A 24495-nucleotide genomic window follows, 5' to 3' on the forward strand; every position below is an offset into this window, starting at 1 on the left:
CTTTTGTACTAATAACTAGGATTGAAATGCTGACTTTTTTTCTCCCCAGGGCTCATGTCCCGTCTCCGCCACCCAGTTGGGCTGATGGGCAGTTGTTTGCCGGCCACAGCTGGTTTTAGCTATGGTAAAGTATGCACATGTGCTCAAGTAAAAATCAAATCCAGTGAAGAACCTACCCCAAGTTCCCTCTATGTTCTTTAAATTCTCAGCTCTTTTGACATAGAGTCTATCTAGCTACATTTCTCCTCAAAGTTTAAATCTCCCTTCTGAGATGTTTAAATATATGCAGCTCCTAAGGGCATTTAAGCTTCGGGGGAAAATGTTTCACTTTTACTTCAAATTTCGTTATACATTATTTGAAACCCTTTTGATAAATTCCAGTTCTTTTTATTTGAACGTTTGGGTTGTTGCTCTCTGGTTATGGTGGGTGGCTGGGAAATGACTTCTCCCCAAGAGAACCTGCTAAAATGAGTTGCTAAAAGTGTCCTTGTCACCTTTTTCAAATAGAACTTGGACCAAGTTTGATTTGAACTATTTTCTAGTGAATGTGATAGTTGCAAATCCGTGAGAATGAATAAGAGCCAAAGAATCCTGCTTTCTAATTTGGTGATACTTTATTTCCTTAAATTTATCTCATTAGGGGGAGTCAGAATATACTGAAAAAAAAAAGATAACACAATTATTGTGTAACAGATAAGCAGGACTCAGGGTCGCTGTGAATTGGGATGGAAAAGTGATTTCAGGGTGTTATGGGTGCCTAGATTATTCCTCTGCCCCATAAATGCTATATGTTTAAAAAATTCTATCATTAGCCATTTATCTAAGTTAAACATGGTCGTTTTTAATTAAAAAATAAACTTTTCAATTTTTCAATATCCAGAAGAGTGCACAGTTCATAAGTCTAGAGCCTGAGTAATTTTGTCTGGTTTTGACTACCTTATATGAATGAAATTGGACACCGGGCATCCATGTCTGGCTTCTTTCTTCCATCCTTCCACATGTGAATTCACCCACCATGCTCGGTGTGGTTGGTCCACCTGCATTGCGGTAAACTGCTACGTTGCATGACTATACCACAATGGATTTGCCCATCCTTCTTCAGATAGCCTTTTGGGTTGTAACCAATTTTTGGCTCTTCTAAATAATATTAGTATGAACATTCTTGTATGCCTTTTGATAACGTTTAACACACACATATGCCCTGACCATGATGGATATATACTTAAAAGTAGAATTGCTGGGTCGTAGAGTATGAACATACTCAGATTTAGTCAGTTTTCTAAAGAGTTTATACCAGATTATACTTTAATCAAGAGTGTATGGACGTTTCAGCTGTTCCACATCTTTGCCCTTGCCAGTATTTGGTATTCTTGTGGTTTTGGTTTGGTTTGGTTTGGTTTTTGTTTTCATTTTAGCCAATCTGGTGCATGTGTAGTGGTATCTCATTTTGGTTTAAGTATGCATTTCCCTGATGACTAATTGTGTTGATCAACTTCTCATAGGTTCAGTGACCATTTGGATATTCTCTTTTGTGAGAGAATACACTATTCAAGTTTTTTTTAACCCTTAAAGAATAGGATTATCTGCCTTTTCCTAATCGATTTATTCTTATTTTGAATAGGAATTCTTTGTTGGTTATATGTTTTAAGAAATATGTTCTCCCTGTTTGTGGCTTACCTTTTCATTTTCTTAATGGGGTGTATTTGATAAATAGGATTTTTATGAAATTTAATCTATCAGTATTCTCCTTTATAGTTATATTCTGTTGAATAAATCTATGTCAGTCCCAAGGTCATGAGTATATTCTCCCATGTTATTTTAAAAACACACCTACTTTTGGGAAGGGGAGTACCTTGCAAAGCCTGGTACAAGGGGTCACTGACCATTACAATTCTTTTAAATGCATTATTTTAAAGTTCCAGCAGATGGTGGTGTTGCTATATAAAAGTGGTTACTAAAAAGTTAAGATTTAGGGCTTCCCTGGTGGCGCAGTGGTTGAGAGTCCGCCTGCCGATGCAGAGAACGTGGGTTCGTGCCCCGGTCTGGGAGGATACCGCGTGCCGCGGAGCGGCTGGGCCCGTGGGCCATGGCATGGCCACTGGCCCTGCGCGTCCGGAGCCTGTGCTCCGCAACGGGAGAGGCCGCGACAGTGAGAGGCCCACGTACCACACACACAAAAAAAAGTTAAGATTTAATTCTCAGAGTTTTCCAAAGGGTTATTTTAAAAACAGTTCTTTTTTTCTTGATTTACTTCTGTAGAGTGAGAAATATTCAGTAATGCAAGCATCATTTCAAACATACACTTAGGTATGGGTTAGAATCTTAATATTGAAAATATTAGATGAATTGATTAGACTTTTCGCAAAGGAGAAAGGCAGGAAAGCCCTTTAGGGGTGGGAGTGGGCAAAGGAACAATAAAAGAAACTGAGATGGGGGACCCCAAATTTTATCTAATCTCACAAGTTTACTCACCAGGCTAAAAACAGACTGGGGACATACATATTTAGGCTCCAGGTCTGGTTTCGGCAGGTTTAGTTTAAAAAGGCACAGAACTGTTTCATCCTGGGTCTCTCTGGAAAGAGAAAGCATGTTTTGATATCCATAATTCCTCTCCACGTAAGTGAGGTTTGTATTTTTATACTTGAATTCTGGAATTATACTTTTAAGCCACAATAAGAGTATTAAAAATAGTTACAGGTCCTTTCCACTCATTTATAAATTTTTTAAACCTCTCTGAAAAAGAAGAGAATAGGTTGAGAAAATTCCTAAATCTTTCCTAGCTCTAAAAATTTAACATGTTTTTCCTTATTTGTAACGTGGATCTTTTACTTTTCCAGAAAAGTGGGAGATAGATCCATCTGAGTTGGCTTTTGTAAAGGAAATTGGAAGCGGCCAGTTTGGGGTGGTCTATTTAGGCCAATGGCGAGCACATGTCCAGGTAGCTATCAAGGCCATCAATGAAGGCTCCATGTCTGAAGAGGATTTCATTGAAGAGGCTAAAGTGATGATGTAAGTACATACAATACCCAGATAAGTATTGTACAACATCCTGGTGTCATGGAAAGAACACAGATTTTGGAGTCAGTCACATCTGGATTTGTGTCACAACTCTGCCCAAGCTAGTTGTGGGACCTGGGCAAATTATTTGATCTGTGTGTGACCTGGGTGAGTTATTTCACTTTTCTAAGCCTCAATTTCCTCACCTGTAAAATGGGGATAACAATACCTCACTCACTGGATCAGCGTGTGAATTGAATGAGATAATCTATGAAAGTGACAAGTAGGTGTGTTCTTTTCAGCTCAATAATAGGTGCTTAATGACTATATTCTTTTCCTTTTCCCAGAAGCAAAAATCTTGATTTTGTCTAAATAGTAATATAGGGATATACTATTTGCTTTCAGAGAATTCAAGAATCATGAAGTCTAACAGAAGTGGCTCTTTGCAGATGATTGGATGCTGCTCTTAGCTTCTGGGATTTCCCAGATTCAGCCTTTTGCCTCAGTCGAACCTGTGGCTGTGGTTTATGTCAGTAACCTGGGCTGGACCAGGATAGGCCAATAATTTGGCACAATTCAAATCAATATTCTTTAAGTACTTGTTGAACATTTACTTAGAGGAAGAGCAATGTGGTAAAGAAGGAAGACCGCAGGTGGCATTACCTAGATTCTGTTTTATTATCCAAAGCGATTTAGTTCTGTTCCAAATTTGCAGACCCCAGTTGACAAAAACGAAAGCAAACCCCCCAAAACCAGTGGTGATTAACTTGATCCATTGTTTGAAGGCAGAGCAATGTGTCTCTTGGGCCTCTCAACCCATACTCCAAGTACTATCAAAATGTTCTTTCCATCCACTTAGAATAAAATGAATTCTGAGAGAAGTTAATGATAAACACAACTTTCCAGTGGTATCGGTTTCTCAAAGATGTTTTTGTGCCCCTTGGTTACCCTACTGGCCTTTGCTCCCTGATACTACCTGCATCAGACCATGTTTTTCCTACATCTAATGGACAGACAAAAATTATATTCCTGTGTGTTGGATTAAATAGGTACAATAAGAAAAGAATGAAGGGGAGACATATGATTCAGGGAAAGTTGAAGTCGTACTAGAATCCCTATCAAAAAGAAAGAATTAGAATTTAAATCCCCCTCTGAGATGTTTAAATATATGCATCTAGGGATTTCCCTGGCAGTCCAGTGGTTAAGATTCCACACTCCCAATACAGGGAGCATGGGTTTGATCGCTGGTCGGCGAACTAAGATCCTGCATGCCGCATGCCGTGGCCAAAAATTAAAATAAATAAATAAATATATATATGCATCCCATAAAGGCAATTTAAACTTTTGGGGAAAAGGTATCACTTTTACTTCAAATATAATACATTGTTAGGATCCCTTTTGATAAACTACAGTTCTTTTTATTTGAATGTTTGGGTTGTTGCTCTCTGGTTACTTGAGTGTCTGAGAAATGACTGCTCCCCAAAAGAACCTGCTAAAATGAGATGTCTAATATCTATCACAATGTGAGAAGTCTAGAAAGGCTCAAGCCTGGGCCCAGGATCTCTGAGGAAGATATTTTGAGGGCAATGGAAGATGCATGGAGTGTGGAGAAGAGAAATAGTTCCTGGCAGTTTATGGAGGCAGGAATGAGGCTACAGGCTTATTTTTAAGTCACTTCAGATGGACATAATGTGTTCTTGGGTTTGAACACAGTTGATTTTTTTCCTGACTTTTTTTTTTTTTTTTTACGGTACGCGGGCCTCTCACTGTTGTGGCCTCTCCCGTTGTGGAGCACAGGCTCCGGACGCGCAGGCTCAGTGGCCATGGCTCATGGGCCCAGCCACTCCGTGGCATGTGGGATCTTCCTGGACCGGGGCACGAACCCGTGTCCCCTGCATCGGCAAGTGGACTCTCAACCACTGTGCCACCAGGGAAGCCCTTTTCCTGATTTTTTGATAGCGAGGCAGGAAAAGTCCCATTCTAATGTCCTTTTGCAAATACATTCATCTTTAAAAAGTTAAATAGCTGACATACATTGGACTCTATCTGCCAGGAATATACAGCTTGGCATATTACCTGCCTTTTTGTAAGCATACAGCTTAAGTGTCATCTCTACCAGGAGACCTCCCCTGTCTACCCTGTTTAATTGGCAGTCCCACCCCCAAATGCTTTCTGTTGTATCACCTTGTATTAGTTCCATCAAAGCATTTGTCACTACTCCCAAGCTTCACATGTATTTGTTTTGTATCTCCCTCAGTAGAACGTAAACTCCATGATAATGGGACCTTATTTATCTCTCTTCTACAACTGGGTGAGTGCTTAAAATAATGGCTAGCATGTAGTTGGTGTTCAACAAATATTTGTGGATTATTGAATGAGTTAATGAATCCTCACCACACTTCTATGAGGTAGGTTCTATTAAGACCCCAATTTTAGAGACTGGTTCCAGATGGCAGAGTAGAAGGTCATGTGCTCACTCCCTCTTGTGAGAGCCTCAGAATCACTGCTGACTGCTGAACAGTCGTCTACAGGAAGACACTGGAACTCACCAAAAAAGATACCACACATCCAAAGACAAAGGAGAAACCACAATAAGACAGTAGGAGGGCACAATCACAATAAAATCAAATCCCATAACTGCTGGGTGGGTGACTCACAAACTGGAGAACACTTATACCACAGAAGTTCACCCACTGGAGAGAAGGTTCTGAGCCCCAAGTCAGGCTTCCAACCTGGGGGTCTGGCAACGGGAGGAGGAATTCCTAGAGAATCAGATTTTGAAGGAATTTGACTGCAGGACTTTGACAGGACTGGGGGAAACAGAGACTCCACTCTTGGAGGGCACACACAAAGTAGTGTATGCATCGGAACCCAGGGGAAGGAGCAGTGACCCCATAGGAGACTGAACCAGACCTACCTGCTAGTGTTGGAGGGTCTCCTGCAGAGGTGGGGGATGGCTGTGTCTCACCATGAGGACAAGGACACTGGCAGCAGAAGTTCTGGGAAGTACTCCTTGGCGTGAGCCTTCCCAGAGTCTGCCATTAGCCCCACAAAAGAGCTGGGTAGGCTGCAATGTTGGGTCGCCTCAGGCCAGACAACCAACAGGGAGGGGGCACAGCCCCACCCATCAGCAGACAAGCAGATTAAAGTTTTACTGAGCGCTGCCCATCAGAGCAACACCCAGCTCTACCCACCACCAGTCCCTCCCATCAGGAAACTTGCACAAGCCTCTTAGATAGCCTCATCCACCAGAGGGCAGACAGCAGAAGCAAGAAGAACTACAATCCTGCAGCCTGTGGAACAAAAACCACATTTACAGAAAGATAGACAAGATGAAAAGGCAGAGGGCTATGCACCATATGAAAGAACAAGATAAAACCTCAGAAAAACAACTAAATGAAGTGGAGATAGGAAACCTTCTAGAAAAAGGATTCAGAATAATGATAGTGACGATGATCCAGGACCTCGGAAAAAGAATGGAGGCAGAGATCGAGAAGATGCAAGAAATGTTTAACAAAGACCTAGAAGAATTAAAGAACTAACACCTAGAAGAATTAAAGAACAAACAAACAGAGATGAACAATACAATAACTGAAATGAAAAATACACTAAAAGGAATCAATAGCAGAATAACTGAGGCAGAAGAACGGATAAGTGACCCAGAAGACAGAATGGTGGAATTCACTGCCACAGAACAGAATAAAGAAAAAAGAATGAAAAGAAATGAAGACAGCCTAAGAGACCTCTGGGACAACATTAAATGCAACAACATTTGCATTATAGGGGTCCCAGAAGGAGAAGAGAGAGAGAAAGGACCCGAGAAAATATTTGAAGAGATTATAGTCGATAACTTTCCTAACATGGGAAAGGAAGTAGCCACCCAAGTCCAGGAAGTGCAGAGAGTCCCAGGCAGGATAAACCCAAGGAGAAACATGCTGAGACACATAGTAATCAAATAGGCAAAAATTAAGAAAGCAAGAAAAATTATTGAAAGCAATGAGGGAAAAATGACAACATACAAAGGAACTCCCATAAGGCTAACAGCTGATTTCTCAGCAGAAACTCTACAAGCCAGAGGGAGTGGCATGATATACTTAAAGTGATGAAAGAGAAGAACCTACAACCAAGATTACTCTACCTGGCAAGGATCTCATTCAGATTCGACAGAGAAATCAAAAGCTTTACAGACAAACAAAAGCTAAGAGAATTCAGCACCACCAAACCAGCTCTAAAACAAATGCTAAAGGAACTTCTCTAAGTGGGAAGCACAAGAGAAGAAAAGGACCTACAGAAACAAACCCAAAACAATTAAGAAAATTGTTATAGGAACATACATACTGATAATTACCTTAAACGTGAATGGATTAAATGCTCCAACCAAAAGACACAGGCTCACTGAATGGATACAAAAACAAGACCCATCTATATGCTGTCTACAAGAGACCCACTTCAGACCTAGGGACACATACAGACTGAAAGTGAGAGGATGGAAAAAGATATTCCATGCAAATGGAAATCAAAAGAAAGCTGGAGTGGCAATCCTTGTATTAGATAAAATAGACTTTAAAATAAAGAATGTTACAAGAGACAAGGAAGGACACTACATAATGATCAAGGGATCAATCCAAGAAGAAGATATAACAATTATAAATATATATGCACCCAACATAGGAGCACCTCAATACATAAGGCAACTGCTAACAGCTATAAAAGAGGAAATCGACAGTAACACAATAATAGTGGGGGACTTTGACACCTCACTTTCACCAATGGACACATCATCCAAACAGAAAATTAATAAGGAAACACAAGCTTTAGATGACACTATAGACCAGATAGACTTAATTGATATTTATATGACATTCCATCCAAAAACAGCATATTACAGTTTCTTCTCAAGTGCACACGGAACATTCTCCAGGATAGATCACATCTTGGGTCACAAATCAAGCCTCAGTAAATTTAAGAAAATTGAAATCATATCAAGCATCTCTTGTGACCACAATGCTGTGAGATTAGAAATCAATTATGGGGAAAAAATGTAAAAAACACAAACACATGGAGGCTAAACAATTCTTTACTAAATAACCAAGAAATCACTGAAGAAATCAAAGAGGGAATAAAAAATACCTAGAGACAGGGCTTCCCTTGCGGCGCAGTGGTTGAGAGTCCGCCTGCCGACGCAGGGGACATGGGTTTGTGCCCCAGTCTGGGAAGATCCCACATGCCGCGGAGCGGCTGGGCCCGTGAGCCATGGCCGCTGAGCCTGCGCGTCCGGAGCCTGTGCTCCGCAACGGGAGAGGCCACAACAGTGAGAAGTCCGCATACCGCAAAAATAAAATAAAATAAAAAATAAAAATACCCAGAGACAAATGACAACGAAAACATGACGATCCAAAATGTATGGGATACAGCAAAAGCATTTCTAAGAGGGAAGTTTATAGCAGTACAAGCCTATCTCAAGAAAGAAGAAAAATCTCAAACAATCTAACCTTACACCTAAAGGAACTAGAGGAAGAAGAACAAAGAAAACCCAAAGTTAGTAGAAGGAAAGAAATCATAAGGATCAGAGCAGAAATAAATAAAATAGAAACAAAGAAAACAACAGCAAAGATCAATAAAGCTAAAAGCTGGTTCTTTGAGAAGATAAACAAATTGATAAACCATTAGCCAGACTCATCAAGAAAAAGAGGGAGAGGACTCAAATCAATAAAATTAGAAATGAAAAAAGATAAGTTACAACAGACACTGCAGAAATATAAAGCAACCTAAGAGACTACTACAAGCAACTCTATGCCAATAAAATGGACAACCTGGAAGAAATGGACAAATTCTTAGAAAGGTTTAACCTTCCAAGACTGAACCAGGAAGAAATAGAAAATATGAACAGACCAATCACAAGTAATGAAATTGAAACTGTGATTGAAAATCTTCCAAGAAACAGAAGTCCAGGACCAGATGGCTTCACAGGTGAATTCTATCAAACATTTAGAGAAGAGCTAACACTCATCCTTCTAAACTCTTCCAAAAAATTGCACAGGAAGGAATACTCCCAAACTCATTCTATGAGGCCACCATCACCCTGATACCAAAACCAGACAAAGATACTACAAAAAAAGAAAATTACAGACCAATATCACTGATGAATATAGATGCAAAAATCCTCAACAAGATACTAGCAAACAGAATCCAGCAACACATTAAAAGGATCATACACCATGATCAAGTGGGATTTATCCCAGGGATGCAAGGATTCTTCAGTATACGCAAATCAACCAGTGTGATACACCATATTAATAAATTGAAGAATAAAAACCATATGATCATCTCAGTAGATGCAGAAAAAGCTTTTGACAAAATTCAACACTGATTTATGATAAAAACTCTCCAGAAAGTGGGCACAGAGGGAACCTACCTCAACATAATAAAGGCCATATATGACAAACCCACAGCAAACATCATTCTTAATTGTGAAAAGCTGAAAGCATTTCCTCTAAGATCAGGAACAAGACAAGGATGTCCACTCTTGCCACTATTATTCAACATAGTTTTGGAAGTCCTAGCCATGGCAATCAGAGAAGAAAAAGAAATAAAAGGAATACAAATTGGAAAAGAAGAAGTAAAACTGTCACTGTTTGCATATGACATGATACTATACACAGAGAATCCTAAAGATGCTGCCAGAAAACTACTAGAGCTAATCAATGAATTTGGTAAAGTTGCAGGATACAAAATTAATGCACAGAAATCTCTGGCATTCCTATACACTAACGATGAAAAATCTGAAAGAGAAATTAAGGAAACACTCCCATTTACCACTGCAATAAAAAGAAGAAAATACCTAGGAATAAACCTACCTAGGGATACAAAAGATCTGTATGCAGAAAACTATAAGACACTGGTGAAAGAAATTAAAGTTGTTACCAACAGATGGAGAGGTATACCATGTTCTTGGATTGGAAGAATCAATATTGTGAAAATGACTATACTACCCATAGCAATCTACAGATTCAATGCAATCCCTATCAAATTACCAATGGCATTTTTTACAGAACTAGAACAAAAAATCTTAAAATTTGTACGGAGACACAAAAGACCCCGAATAGCCAAAACAGTCTTGAGGGAAAAAAACGGAGCTGGAGGAGTCAGACTCCCTGGCTTCAGGTTATACTACAAAGCTACAGTAATCAAGACAATATGGTACTGGCACAAAAACAGAAACAGAGATCAGTGGAACAGGATAGAAAGCCCATAGATAGACCCACGCACCTAGGGTCAACTAATCTATGACAAAGGAGGCAAGGATATACAATGGAGAAAAGACAGTCCTTTCAATAAGTGGTGCTGGGAAAACTGGACAGCTCCATGTAAAAGAATGATTTTAGAACACTCCCTAACACCATACACAAAAATAAACTCAAAATGGATAGAGACCTAATTTTAGGACCGGACACTATAAAACTCTTCGAGGACAACATAGGAAGAACACTCTTTGACATAAAGCACAGCAAGATCTTTTTTGATCCACCTCCTAGAGTAATGGAAATAAAAACAAAAATAAACAAATGGGACCTAATGAAACGTCAAAGCTTTTGCACAGCAAAGGAAACTACAAGCAAGATGAAAAGACAACCCTTAAAATGGGAGAAAATATTTGCAAATGAATCAACAGACAAAGGATTAATCTCTAAAATATATAAACAGCTCATGAAGCTCAATATTAAAAAAACAAACAATCCAATCCAAAAATGGGCAGAAGAACTAAATAGACATTTCTCCAAAGAAGACATACAGATGGCCAAGAAGCACATGAAACGCTGCTCAACATTACTAATTATTAGAGAAATGCAAATCAAAACTACAATGAGGTATCACCTCACAGCAGTTAGAATAGGCATCATCAGAAAATCTACAAACAACAAATGCTAGAGAGGTTGTGGAGAAAAGGGAACCCTCTTGCACTGTTGGTGGGAATGTGAATTGATACAGGCACTATGGAGAACAGTATGGAGGTTGCTAAAAACTAAAAATAGAATTACCATATGACCGAGCGATCCCACTACTGGGCATATACCCCGAGAAAACCATAATTCAAAAAGATACATGCACTCCAATGTTCATTGCAGCACTATTTACAATAGCCAGGTCATGGAAGCAACCTAAATGCCCTTTGACTGATGAATGGTAAAGAAGATGTGGTACATATATACAATGGAATATTACTCAGCCATAGAAAGGAATGAAATTGGGTCATTTGTAGAGATGTGGATGAATCTAGAGACTGTCAAAGAGAGTGAAGTAAGTAAGCAAGAGAAAAACAAATATTGTATATTAACGCATGTATGTGGAACCTAGAAAAATGGTACAGATGACCAGTTTGCAGGGCAGAAGTAGAGACACAGATGTAGAGAACAAATGTATGGACACCAAGGGGGGAAAGTGGTAGGTGGCGGCGGGGGTGTATGATGAATTGGGAGACTGGGATTGACATATATACACTAATATGTATAAAATGGATGACTAATAAGAACCTGCTGTATAAAAAAATAAATACATTTTAGAAAAAGAAAATAAAAGACCCCAGTTTTATACATGATAAAAAGGAAATTTTGAAAACTTATGTAATTTGCCCACAGTTACTCAACAAAACATTGGTAGTGTCTAATTGTAATCAAAACTGTGAACTGTCTGGGTACAAAGTCCATAGTCTTAGCTAACATAATAATCAACAAATATTTATTGGGCAACTACTATATGCCAGATCTTATAGTAGGGGCCATAATTGTTAACCAAAATTGTTGTCATCCCGTGTAGTTTTTCCAGTGCAGTAGCAGAGTAACTTCAAATCTCTACTGTGTTCTTAATTACCATATTTTGGAATATAGCGTAAATTAGGAGCCTGCACTCATGGTGTTTCCAGAGTACCTGCTAAAAGATTATTTAGAAAAATGAAAGAAAACCAGTCTTTTTTTCAGCCCATAAATTTCTACTAAAATTAAAAATTTTATCTTTATATTTTTACCATGGTTTATACTTTTTATAATACATTCACATACATTATCTCATTTAATATTCACTGGAAGAAAGATGGACAGGTTTTATTATCCTTATTTTACATGTGAAAAAACTGAGGCTTAGAAATTTTAAATAAGTTGCTCCTGGTCATGCATCAATAGGAGATAAAGCAACTTGAATTCAGCTCTTTTGTTTAGGAGCATGACATTTTCTTTAAATTATTATAACACTGCATTGCTTTTAAAGGATCCTTTATTTTAGTTGGTCAACTACAGATTTGTGTCTCTGGATGTAGCTTATTAGTAGCAGTGCATATAGGAAAATATGTGAACTAATTACATTTATAATAGTAAAAATATATAATTCTAATTTCTCTAAAAACTGAATACTATAGTCGAGAAGAAACAATAAACTTTTGAAGTATAAATGACTAAAAAGATTATTTCAGGGGGCTTCCCTGGTGGCGCAGTGGTTAAGAATCTGCCTGCCAATGCAGGGAACACGAGTTTGAGCCCTGGCCGGGAAGATCCCACATGCTGCAGAGCATCTAAGCCCATGCGCCACAACTACTGAGCCTGCGCTCTAGAGCCCACGAGCCACAACTACTGAAGCTAGGGCGCCTAGAGCCCGTGCTCTGCAACAAGAGCAGCCACTGCAATGAGAAGCCCATGCACCACAACGGAGAGTAGCCCTTGCTCGCCACAACTAGAGAAAGCCTGCATGCAGCAACGAAGACCCAACACAGCCAAAAATAAATTAAAAAAAAAAAGATTATTTTAGTGTGTGTACTTTAACAGGCAGTATTTGAGGACTTGTGTGTGTGTGTGTGTGTGTGTGTGTCTGTGTATGTGATTACTAAATACAGAGAAGGGTTTCACGTTGGTAAATGTTTTTCAGTCTTCAACTTAATCTAAAAATTTCCTTTAAATGCCTTTATTCTTTAGAATTTAATATTCTTTTTAATGCGCATCAATCACTCTTTCCTCCCTCCTGTCTGTCCAGAATTTTTTTTTTTTTTTTTTTTTTTTTTTTTTTTTTTTTTTTTGTGGTAGGCGGGCCTCTCACTGTTGTGGCCTCTCCCCTTGCAGAGCACAGGCTCCGGATGCGCAGGCTCAGCAGCCATGGCTCACGGGCCTAGCCGCTCTGCGGCATGTGGGATCTTCCCAGACCGGGGCACGAACCCGTGTCCCCTGCATCGGCAGGTGGACTCTCAACCACTGCGCCACCAGGGAAGCCCTGTCCAGAATTTTTTGTCTAAGCAGCTGCAGTTGGGGAGGTTGAAACTCAGGGAACAGGAACTGGGCAAGGAGCAGCAGTACTGAGGAAGCAGAAGGCTTACAAAATGGGAAAGAGAAAAGCACAACATGGGGCATGTACTATTCTGTATGTACAGTGACTTAGGAAGTACTGCATAAACTCTCAACCCCACTTTCTCAGCACATAAAGTAGAAAGGAAACTGTTCTACTTTCTCTGTGGTTGGGTTAATTTTAATCATAGCTTGATGATGAACATTATATGGAGCTGGTAAATATCACCAGTTGATTTCAAACACTTCAGAATGCAAAAACGATTCCGGTCTGTGTTTTTTTCAACAGGAAGTTATCTCATTCAAGGCTCGTTCAGCTTTATGGAGTGTGTATACAGCAGAAGCCCCTTTATATTGTGACGGAGTTTATGGAAAATGGCTGCCTGCTTAACTATCTCAGAGAGAGGAAAGGAAAGCTTAGGAAGGAGATGCTACTGAGTGCATGTCAAGATATCTGTGAAGGAATGGAGTATCTGGAGAGAAACTGCTTTATCCACAGGGATTTAGTAAGTACGATGCAAATTTGCTGATTATGTATATATTATACTTGTATTCAGAAGGACATGATAAGTTAGGACTTTCAAGATTTTGAATAATGCATTCTTTGACTTAATTTTTTTTTTTTTTTTTTTTTTTTTTTTTTTGGTACACGGGCCTCTCACTGCTGTGGCCCCTCCCGCTGCGGAGCACAGGCTCCGGACGCGCAGGTTCAGCAGCCATGGCTCACGGGCCCAGCCGCTCCACAGCATGTGGGATCTTCCCGGACCGGGGCATGAACCCGTGTCCCCTGCATCGGCAGGTGGACTCTCCACCACTGCGCCACCAGGGAAGCCCTGTAGCTTTATTTTTAATTGCTCATTGATGCTGGAGCCAAGTAAGGTGTTACTCTAAATAAGCCTTGAAGTAATTAATCACCACACTAATCAACTAACTAAAACTAATTTACTTTTCTTTCCTCTTCCCCCTCTCTTCTTCCTTCTCTTCTTTCTATCTTTCTTTCAACGAATAATCAAATATGTATTGAGTGCCTATATATGCCACGTACTCTGCCAGGTGCTGGCTACAATGCTGAAGAACCCCAGTGGGTCTCACTCAGGGGTGAAACTGCCTCAGGTGGAGGTGGTTAGGTTCTTGCAGTATCACAGCAGCACTACTGGCCTTATTGGGAAGGAGTCAAAATGCTAAACCATTCTGTTGCCTAATGCTTAGAACAGCTCTCCGAACAAACAAAGAAGATTGAAGCTTGACTTGCCCCAAAAGCAAATAGCTCTGCTTCCCTGCCTTGCTACCTCCCCTTGAAAAACATTTTCTATCTGCTCCATATTTATTCATGATATTCATACTATTCCTTCTGTGTCCTTCCATGTCTCATTTCGCAGTTTCCAAATTAAATCCCATGAGAATTTGAGAATTTCTGAGAAGTCCCTGATACTGTCATCTAGAGGTAATCCTGAACTTCCATCAGTCATCACCAGAGTGACCATATTGTTTATCATTCAGGCTGGAATATTTTGGGGAGAGAAAGGAGGCATACTTTCATTGGCCCTAGCACACCATTGCTTGCCCTACACATGACTTAGAACTGTCAGAGCATTTATTATTCACTACTTCCTATAATAGTTGTTTACACAAATATTAGACTCTAAACTCCTTGACATCAAGGCGTAGACTTCTGAGCTGCAGTTCAGCATTATGAGAATACAAGTTGCCAAGCAATGGCTCTCAAACTTAGCTGTGTATTAGAATCACCTGGGAGGTTTAAAAACATCACAGTACCCAGCCCATACCCCTGACCAATGAAATCAGAATCTCTGCGGGTAGAATCTAGTCATCAGCATTTTTGGAAAATTTCCCCGGTGAGTCCACTGTGCAGTCAAGATTGAGAACCCTGCTCAAGAGCTAGTTGAAATCTCGCTTTTGTTTCTTACTAGCCATGTGACCTTGAGTAAGCTAGTTAACTAGTAAAGTGGTGTTAATTATAACACCTCCCACATATGGACTCGTTGGGAGGATTACATGAATTAATATGCGTAAGCACTCAAAACAGTGTCTGGCACATAGAAAAGCTCAGCAATGCTCGACCATTGTTTTGCGTGCCTCATGGCACATTCCCCAGGGTCCAGCCCATAGTAGCCATTGAGCACATTTTTGAATGTATGGATCTGGTATCAATTCCACCTAACTCACTTTCCTGGTCTCTGCAGTTTGTCCTTCCTGATAAGGATTAGAATTCAAAATTCAGTCAGGTGACAGTTCTGGTCATTCTATTTGCTCCAGGTGGCTTCTGCAGACCCTCCTAGTCTTGGTTCCTTCCTTGATTGCTTTCCTTTGAGTTCTGTTTTCTCCGCCTACATGCCACTTAAAATATATTAGCCAACTATGAGTCTTTTCTCTGTCGAGGGTTTGCCTTGTGGTTTAGCTTTGAGATCATTTGCTGGCACTTGTCAACATCTTCCAAACTGGCTCCTTCTGGCTCTCCATTTCAAGTTTTTGCTTTTGTTTTTGAACTAACTGAACCACAAATTAGCTCAAAAGAGAAAAATTCTATCAAACCACTGGCCTACATGAGGCTAAATAACCAAGTCAATGATTTTCATTACTAAGCTGACTGAAAATGGATTGTTTTGGCATCAGATAGATTGTTTCTGAGTTATATAGTACTATATTTAGTTCACTGTGGTAATTTAATAAATACAAAAATATTGTAAAGAGTTATGTTCAATGAAATGTAAGTTTTAAAATACAATTTCTTTGTTTTTATTAGCAATTATATATAATGACTATCCCAAAGAAATATAGTGACGATCTGTTATTTTTCATGCATGTTGGACTTTCCTCTTTTTATTTATGAAGATAAAATTTTAAATACACACTATTTTTTATACCAAGATGCACTTATCAAGGATACTTCTTGAGAAAGATTACACATTTTAAAAAGGAAAAGTGTTAAAATTTCTTTTCATTTTTTGTCATTTCTTCGAAAAGTCATTAAAATCCATCACACGAGGGCAGATACATTAAATCATATGTAGCATCGATAGGTATCACCATGAAATAACATGGCTGTTCACACAGAGAGGTAGTGCTGGGGCCCAAAGAAACTAAGGAAAAGGAGAGTAGAAACTCTGGAAAGAGAAACTTTGTATTCACACGTGGGTTCTTTTCTTCTCCCTATAGGCCGCGAGGAATTGTTTGGTCAGTTCTACAAGTATAGTAAAAATTTCGGACTTCGGAATGACAAGGTACATGATATTCTTTTTTGTTTCTTTACTCACAGGAGGGAATCTTACATTAGTCTACAGACAAATCGAAGATGTTTTTGGCTTTGTTTTTTTTTCTCTGAGGGCAGTGTTGATGTGGTTGTATGGCCTGCTGACCCACTTTGAACTTCAGGACATGCACCAGTGTTAGCTGTGAGGGAAACAGAGGCTGTGGGCTATTCTTCTGATCTTCTTTCAGGTGGTTATTAATAAAACTATATCATATCTTAAAATTCAAAAGAATTTCTCAGTCTACTTGTCATATATGTAAGGTTAAGAAAAAAAGCTTTCCTTATGTATGTATATTTCTGAAATAGAGAAAGAATAAATTTATTTTCTCAGCTCTGATTTTTCTGTCATCATCATGCATTTCTCTTATCAAGTGTAGTAGCTGACTCTAAGCCTACAGCACAAGAGTGTGAATCATCTGACCTTATTTTCAGCAGCTCAGTGCAGTTTACATTTTGCATCTCCTTTCCCTCAGGTTGCTAGAAATTTCATACCAGTGATTTCAGGGTTTCTCCCTGACACTCTTCAGGGTCACAATCCAAATTCTGTGTGTCTCATGGGGCCACATACTGGAGATGGCCTGTCTGGTCCCTGTTGTTATCCATTGACACTGGCTTCCTTACAGCCACCATCCTCCTCTTTTGTCTTTGGCTGGCCATCCAGACAGGTGGCCGCTGACTCATCTTGAATTTCTGTCTGTAAGATTCCTTCACACATTGACACTGGCTTCCTTACAGCCACCATCCTCCTCTTTTGTCTTTGGCTGGCCATCCAGACAGGTGGCCGCTGACTCATCTTGAATTTCTGTCTGTAAGATTCCTTCACACATTGACACTGGCTTCCTTACAGCCACCATCCTCCTCTTTTGTCTTTGGCTGGCCATCCACACAGGTGGCCGCTGACTCATCTTGAATTTCTGTCTGTAAGATTCCTTCACACATTGACACTGGCTTCCTTACAGCCACCATCCTCCTCTTTTGTCTTTGGCTGGCCATCCACACAGGTGGCCGCTGACTCATCTTGAATTTCTGCCTGTAAGATTCCTTCATGTCTGACATTCGCCATGACTAGAGCTCTCCATGTGGCTAAGGCCCCATCTGCCTTGGCACACCCATAGCCATTTGTCCTCTGGAATCTTTCTGTGTTTCCCAGGGCTTGACCGGAGAAAGAGGACACAGGTTCTGTTTTGCTCTTGAAGCCCACCAACCGACTGTAGGGCAGTGAGGTCTTCTTTCGCTGCGATGTGACTAGGGCAGCCCTCATGGGGGGCAGGGTATAGGACCCTACCTCAGCCACCCCCTAGTGTCTAATACTCCTTCCCTTTCCTTTTGAATCTCTCCCACACCCCCAGCACAAGGGATATTTTTGTAGCAGATTGGATGGTGGTGGTAGTGAGATATCATTCGTATTCATGAGCCATTCTCCCAGGTATTTTGTTCATAACTCAGTCCTTCTCCTTCTCTGGAAAGTCTAGACTTTTGAAACTCAAAAGCTATTAAAAAATGGCTCTTTCCCTTTTGTTTTCTGTTATTCATTCTTTCCTCTAGTAGAATGGCCTCTGGCTCAATAAAGGACTTAAAGGTGCGGTGAGGTAAGGTATGTGGGAAACAAGTGGGTGTGTGGGGAAGCATTAATAAATATATTAATTTTATATTTAATATATATAGTATATATAGTATACTATAATATATATATAGTATTTCAAAAATACTATATTGCATACTCAAGGAGCTACATAGCACACGTTAGCTCTCCTCTCTTTTCTCCAGATTCCCACACTTGGATGTTACTGTGTATGATTTTCAAAAAAGAGAGAGGGTTTAATTTTGTTGTTGTTGTTATTTTTTTTAAAGGAGATGATAGTTGTTCCTGATTTATTTCCATTTGAATAAAGGCATTAGAGATTTTACACACCAAATGTATTACGTTCAAATACTTTTATTTTCCCCCTTCTCTGTCCTGCAAAAATTATATGTATATAGAAAGAAAATAAGGCATCAAACTTCGAATTTATTCTTTCACATATATTTATCTTTTTAAAAAAATAACCTTGGTTGTTAGCGCATTCAGCATGCTTCTTTGCAGAATTAAGAATTTATCATAGCTAATCAGTGGGGCATGTTTTAGACTGAAGAATTGCTATGGTTTTCTGAGATCCAAATACAATAAATGCAATTGAGGCTTGGTTTAAGGAGGAAACTCTATAAGGGCTACTTTCTCACTTTGATAGCAAGAAGAGAAGGTATACTGAACCTTTCTGTGGAAAATACTTTGTATTTTAGAAATCAGAGTTAACTAAAAGGATTTGAAGTAAACTGAACCTAGAGGTAATTAACACAATGTGCTCTGAAATCTGATGGCCCTAGGTATGTTTTGGATGATGAATATATCAGTTCTTCTGGAGCCAAGTTCCCAGTCAAGTGGTCCCCTCCTGAAGTTTTCCATTTCAATAAGTATAGCAGCAAATCTGATGTCTGGTCATTTGGTGAGTGAATTCGATGTTCATTTGTTGGAGCTTGATGTAATAAAATAGAGATTGCTCTTTTTTTAAAAAAAATATTTATTTTTTATTGGAGTATATTTGCTTCACCATATTGTGTTAGTTTATACTGTACAGCAAAGTGAATCAGCTATATGTATACATCTATCCCCTCTTTTTTGGATTTCCTTCTCATTTAGGTCACCAGAGAGCACTGAGTAGAGTTCCCTGTGCTATACAGTAGGTTCTCATAAAATAGAGATTGCTCTTTTAACTTTGATTTCTTAATATGATCTAGCTAAAGGTCTTCTTATAACTGTGTTTCTGTCTTAGGTGTTCTAAACACATCAGGCTGTCTTTGGCAACTGGTGTCATACACCTTCTTACATTAAGTTTGCCTTTTGGATCTTTTCCTTTCCCACTGAGCACTTGCTGTAAAACCATAAAAGAGTCTACTGATTTAGAAAACAAACTCAGCCAACTTTCCCACACCACAGAGACTTGCAAGAAAAACTGATCTTACGGCATCATTAAATCTTGAGTGTAATTAATAAACTTCATTGTCTGACTTTGAGCGATGCCATCTCATTTACTTTATCACCTTCCTATTTTGTGAAATTAGACATAGGCTTCCTTGGGATCTATCAATTGCTGTTTATATTGGGTAATGTTCTTCATTGAAAAAGAGATACTGTGGACCTCTGTCCCATGGAGTTTGTTCTTTGAGTTGACTTTCAAAAAATGGCAACAAATGTATAATAATCTATCTATTCTCTTTCACCTGTACCTTTCTGGGTGGCTTCTTGGCTTTGGAGAGACATCTGCACCCTCAAAGGGTGTGAATATTATTGCCCACAATAAGGTTAAGCTTGTATTGATCTCATTAGCTCTCCAATGATATGTGGTAGTCTTGGCAGGTGACATTATAAGCTCTACTGGAGAGCAGTTAAGTTGTGAGACCAGTGGATAGCAACACAAGGATCTCATCAGGTGGTTGTACAACATTTAGAACTCCTTGAGTTTTACTTGACCACTTGTCTTTCTTCCTCAGTGTACAGTGAGCTTCTTGAGCACATAGACTGGTTCCAGTCTTAAGAATCCTCTGACTCTAGCATAGGCCTGGCCTCTGATCAATACCTAATACATATTTGTAGAATAAGTGAATAATTAAATGAACTCAAATTGGGAGCCTTGAAGGAGTTTCATCAATCAATCAATGATTTTTGGACACCTACTTATAAACAGAGCCCCTGCCAGATTTTCTGGGACTCTACCCAGCAGTCTTTCAGTAGGAAGATGGGAACGCATGCCATCTACTGGATGGTAAACTCTTGGCTTTAGCAGGCAGCAGGGGATCACACAATTCTGTCATTTTCTATGGAATGGCAAAGTTTCATTGATTTCAGGGTGTGGAGACATGAGCAGTACTTTGAAATGAAGATGCTGCCGGCATTTTTCTTCCAATAAGAAGGCAGTCATGACCAATGCAAAAGGAAAGGCATTGTTTTCACTTGGAATATATTCAGTTCATAGGCCTCTTCAAAAAGTAAGATGCACAGGGTCTGCTTCCTAGATAGAACTGCTGTCATTCTGGATGATTGTAACTCAATGACTGCAGGAGGAAAATAATGGGTTGTAACTTGAAACAGCTGTTTCAGTTCCAAGTAACCATTTCTCTAACCTCTTATTTTCATGCATTTTATTTGCAGGAGTTTTGATGTGGGAAGTTTTTACAGAAGGAAAAATGCCTTTTGAAAATAAGTCAAATTTGCAAGTTGTGGAAGCGATTTCTAAAGGCTTCAGGCTGTACCGACCTCACCTGGCACCGATTTCCATATATGAAGTCATGTACAGCTGCTGGCATGAGGTGAGTGTCCCTTACTTTCCTGCAAAGGTTGGCAGTTCCAGCATCTGAGAGTAGATCTGTTTATCACCCACATTACTCCAGGACTTCGTCATGGCAGGAAAAGGTGTCTATTTCTCGGTAATGACCCCTGAGAGCCAGAAGTACTTCCACTACAAAATCATGAATCCATTTTGTTTTTAACAATGGCCTTTCATCTGAGGAATTCAGTGCATTTTCCAAGTCTTATCTTGCTGAAGTTGGTTCCTGCAGAAACTCTCGTTGTTACTAAAGCCTCAGTGATGAGACGTTTTACTCCTTTTAAGAACTGCTGGGTGGAAACTAAGGGTAGAATCAGGCTTGTTCAATTTCCACATTGAAAGAGAAGGATGGTGTTTTTATTTACTGCACTCTAATTTGTCTTGCTTTCCAAGGCTAAAAGTAATGGGTTTCATCTCTCCTATGGCACTCAAGACTCCTGATAGAGAGATTAAACGAGAATAGGAATGAAGGCAGAAAGTGTGCCAGGAACTTCTACTCGGAAAATTGTCTCCTGGGAGGCCAGTTTCTCTTTTACTTGAAATGCCAAGCTTGAAAATAAAGCCCGAGGGTTTATATTCCACCTCTGTCTTTTCTGGGCGCTGACTCAACACACCACTCCCCTTCATCAGACTCCTCTGTGATTTTGACAGTTCTCTCTTTCCAGCTGACTGTTTCAGCCCAGAAAAAACTATAGCTGGATGAGGATTTCCTCCTGGCTGAAAAAGAAATCACTTGACTCCCAATTCACAAACACTAAAAAATTCAATATTTCAAGAGCGACATGGTTGTTTCCATTCCAGAGAAGTATTAATTTTATAAAGATCCCCAGTGTATGAAAATACTTTGCATATGATTAACTGTTCTGCAAGGAATCTTGAAAGACATAAAAAATATTAAGTGAGCTGTTAGTAGCAAACAGATATCTTAAGAGCATCTTTGGGGCTTCCCTGGTGGCGCAGTGGTTGAGAGTCCGCCTGCCGATGTGGGGGACACGGATTCGTGCCCCGGTCTGGGAAGATCCCACATGCTGCGGAGCGGCTGGGCCGGTGAGCCATGGCCACTGAGCCTGCGCATCTGGAGCCTGCTGCTCCGCAATGGGAGAAGCCACAATGGTGAGAGGCCCGCGTATCACACACACACAAAAAAAGAGCATCTTTGCAATAACAATGTAAATAGCTTAGGAATATATATTGTATATTAAGCAATATACTTGTACATGCACATACAATATAATACTTTTTGAGATTTTACATATCTGTGGAGAGGAGACAGAGAAAGGAGTAAATAAGTTGCTGACAAGAGGACGAAGTAAACGAGGAGCTTATGCACCTTTAGATTCAAATGTGATTATGTTAGCAGTGATAACACTTGTTTCATAGGCTTTACTACCTGCACAACCTCAGCACCAGCAAAAAGCTCCACTATTTATTCTTGAAATCTCAAGGAGGACTCTCATGTGTGCTCACATATCCTTCTGCTCCATCCTTTAATTTTTAAATTTTATTTTTTAAAAACGTATTTTATTGAAGTATAGTTGATTTACAATGTTGTGTTAATTTCTGCTGTACAGCAAAGTGATTCCGTTATACATATATATACATTCTTTTTCATGTTCTTTTCCATTATGGCTTATCACAGGATATTGAATATAATTCCCTGTGCTATAGAGTAGGACCTTGTTGTTTATCCATTCTATATATAATAGTTTGCATCTGCCAAACTCCCACTCCATCCTCTGCCACCTGCTTCCCCCTTGGCAACCACAAGTCTGTTCTCTATGCCTGTGAATCTGTTCCTGTTTCATAAATAAGCTCATTTGTGTCATATTTTAGATTCCACGTATAAGTGATATCGTATATTTGTCTTTTTCTGACTTACTTCACTTAGTATGATAATCTCTAGTTCCATCCATGTTGCTGCAAATGACATTATTTCATTCTTTGTTATGGCTGAGTAGTATTCCATTGTATATATGTACCACATCTTCTTTATCCATTCGTCTGTCGATGGACATTTAGGTTGTTTCTTGCTCTCTCCTTTTATTGATGCCTTCTGTTTACAAGCCACAAAGGGTGGTGTCTCCCCACTAACCCTGCTGCCAGGGACCTCTGTGAGAATGTGGCTACCATGAGTAGTTCTATTTTCCATGGATTTCAAAGATGCCATGGAGCTTCCTCTTGGAGCCAAAGTCAAACCGCATCCCACTGTGAAGTAGGAAAAAGGCTCCAATCCTTGCTTTCACGGCTGGAGATTTTGTTGACTGAGCCTTAAGACAGCACAGTCTGTGCTCCAAATCCTGCAAAGTCTGTCATGAAAACGTGCCTTTTGCTTTTTGACTAAAATCCATCTTTCTACAGGGGGTCAGGTGTAGTGAATAATTGGGGCTGAGCTTGAGGGCTTGGGGCTCTAGAGGCCCCTCTCTCCCAGCTCTTCCTTTACCCTGTGTATCAAGTCATCCAAATAGACCTCTAGGGCAGTACTGTCCAATGGAACTTTCTGTGATGATGGAAATGTGCTATGTCTGTACTATCCAATATGGTAGCCACACCTGGCTATTGAAGAATTGAGAAGTGGCTAGTGTGACTGAGAACTGAATATTAAAATGTATCCTCTTTTAAGTAATATAAATTTAAATAGCCACATGTGGCTAGTGTTTGCAGCTGTAGCTATTTTACTTCTACCCTTATATTTTCACACTCATGCCTTGCTCAACTGCCATTCATGTCCTGCGTATCAGCCAAGATATCTTTCTCTTCCATTTGTGGTGAACCAGCCTGGATCCAGGTCCTGCCAGCAAGTTCTAGAGCTGGTGTCTGAGTGAGTCTTAAGCTGAGCTGACCACCTCTACTTCCCTTTTCCAGAAACCTAAAGGCCGCCCGACGTTTGCTGAGCTGCTGCAGGTTCTCACAGAGCTTGCAGAAACCTGGTGACCTGAAGAGAATGCCAACCCAGAGGATCATGGTGCAAGATTGTCACAAAAGGAAACCCTGGGTGGAGTCACTGATGGTGAATATCTTCCTTTAGAGTCACTGACTCCTGGAAACAGTTCAAAGATCACAGGCTTTTCCAACTTTTTAAAGCTTAAGAATATTCTGACAATAATTTTTCTACGTGTGTTTGAGAGTGACTTCTAAACTCTGATTTTTCTCTAATATTCTTCATGTCCCATATGTGAAGAAGGGAAAAATGCTCCATAGTGGTCGTTATGGTGGCTGCTCTTCACAAGAAGAGCCCAGAGAGCCTCTGAGCATACCTGAAAACCTGATTCTTTACTGAGGAAAAGACTGAAGAGGAGGAACATTCTTTATTGTGGTGGCCCATGCATGGAAGATGAAAATAAATTCTGCCTGCTCCTGGAATAAAGGAGCCACCCCTGCAGAATCTCATGCTTTTCAACTGTACAGATCTTTATGAAAAACGCACCTTTACAAACCACATGAATGTGGGCATTCTGGAACTGTCTTTCATAATCTTCCCTATGTTATTTAACAAATTATTTTTGCACAGATCTGATTATTTTGGAGACAGTTTCCTGTGTTCCAG

At 39.8% G+C, this 24495-nt stretch overlaps 1 protein-coding gene across 1 annotated transcript in view; it reads left to right on the top strand.

The window, feature by feature from the left end:
- Positions 1 to 24055, top strand: part of TXK (TXK tyrosine kinase) — a gene marked incomplete at its 5' end in the record, with an annotated part of 71276 nt that extends 47221 nt beyond the window's left edge. Inside the window, 7 exons of the mRNA XM_081237238.1 lie at positions 50 to 124; positions 2838 to 3009; positions 13609 to 13825; positions 16497 to 16561; positions 18955 to 19073; positions 20777 to 20934; positions 23814 to 24055. Of these exons, the coding sequence (XP_081093364.1) occupies positions 50 to 124; positions 2838 to 3009; positions 13609 to 13825; positions 16497 to 16561; positions 18955 to 19073; positions 20777 to 20934; positions 23814 to 23882 (875 nt within the window). The 3' untranslated portion in view covers positions 23883 to 24055. The remainder of the gene's footprint in view (positions 1 to 49; positions 125 to 2837; positions 3010 to 13608; positions 13826 to 16496; positions 16562 to 18954; positions 19074 to 20776; positions 20935 to 23813) is intronic.
- Positions 24056 to 24495: the final 440 nt, after the last annotated feature.

This window comes from Mesoplodon bidens (genome assembly GCF_964165515.1).
Source record: "Mesoplodon bidens genome assembly, chromosome: 1".
Classification (NCBI taxonomy): domain Eukaryota; kingdom Metazoa; phylum Chordata; class Mammalia; order Artiodactyla; family Ziphiidae; genus Mesoplodon; species Mesoplodon bidens.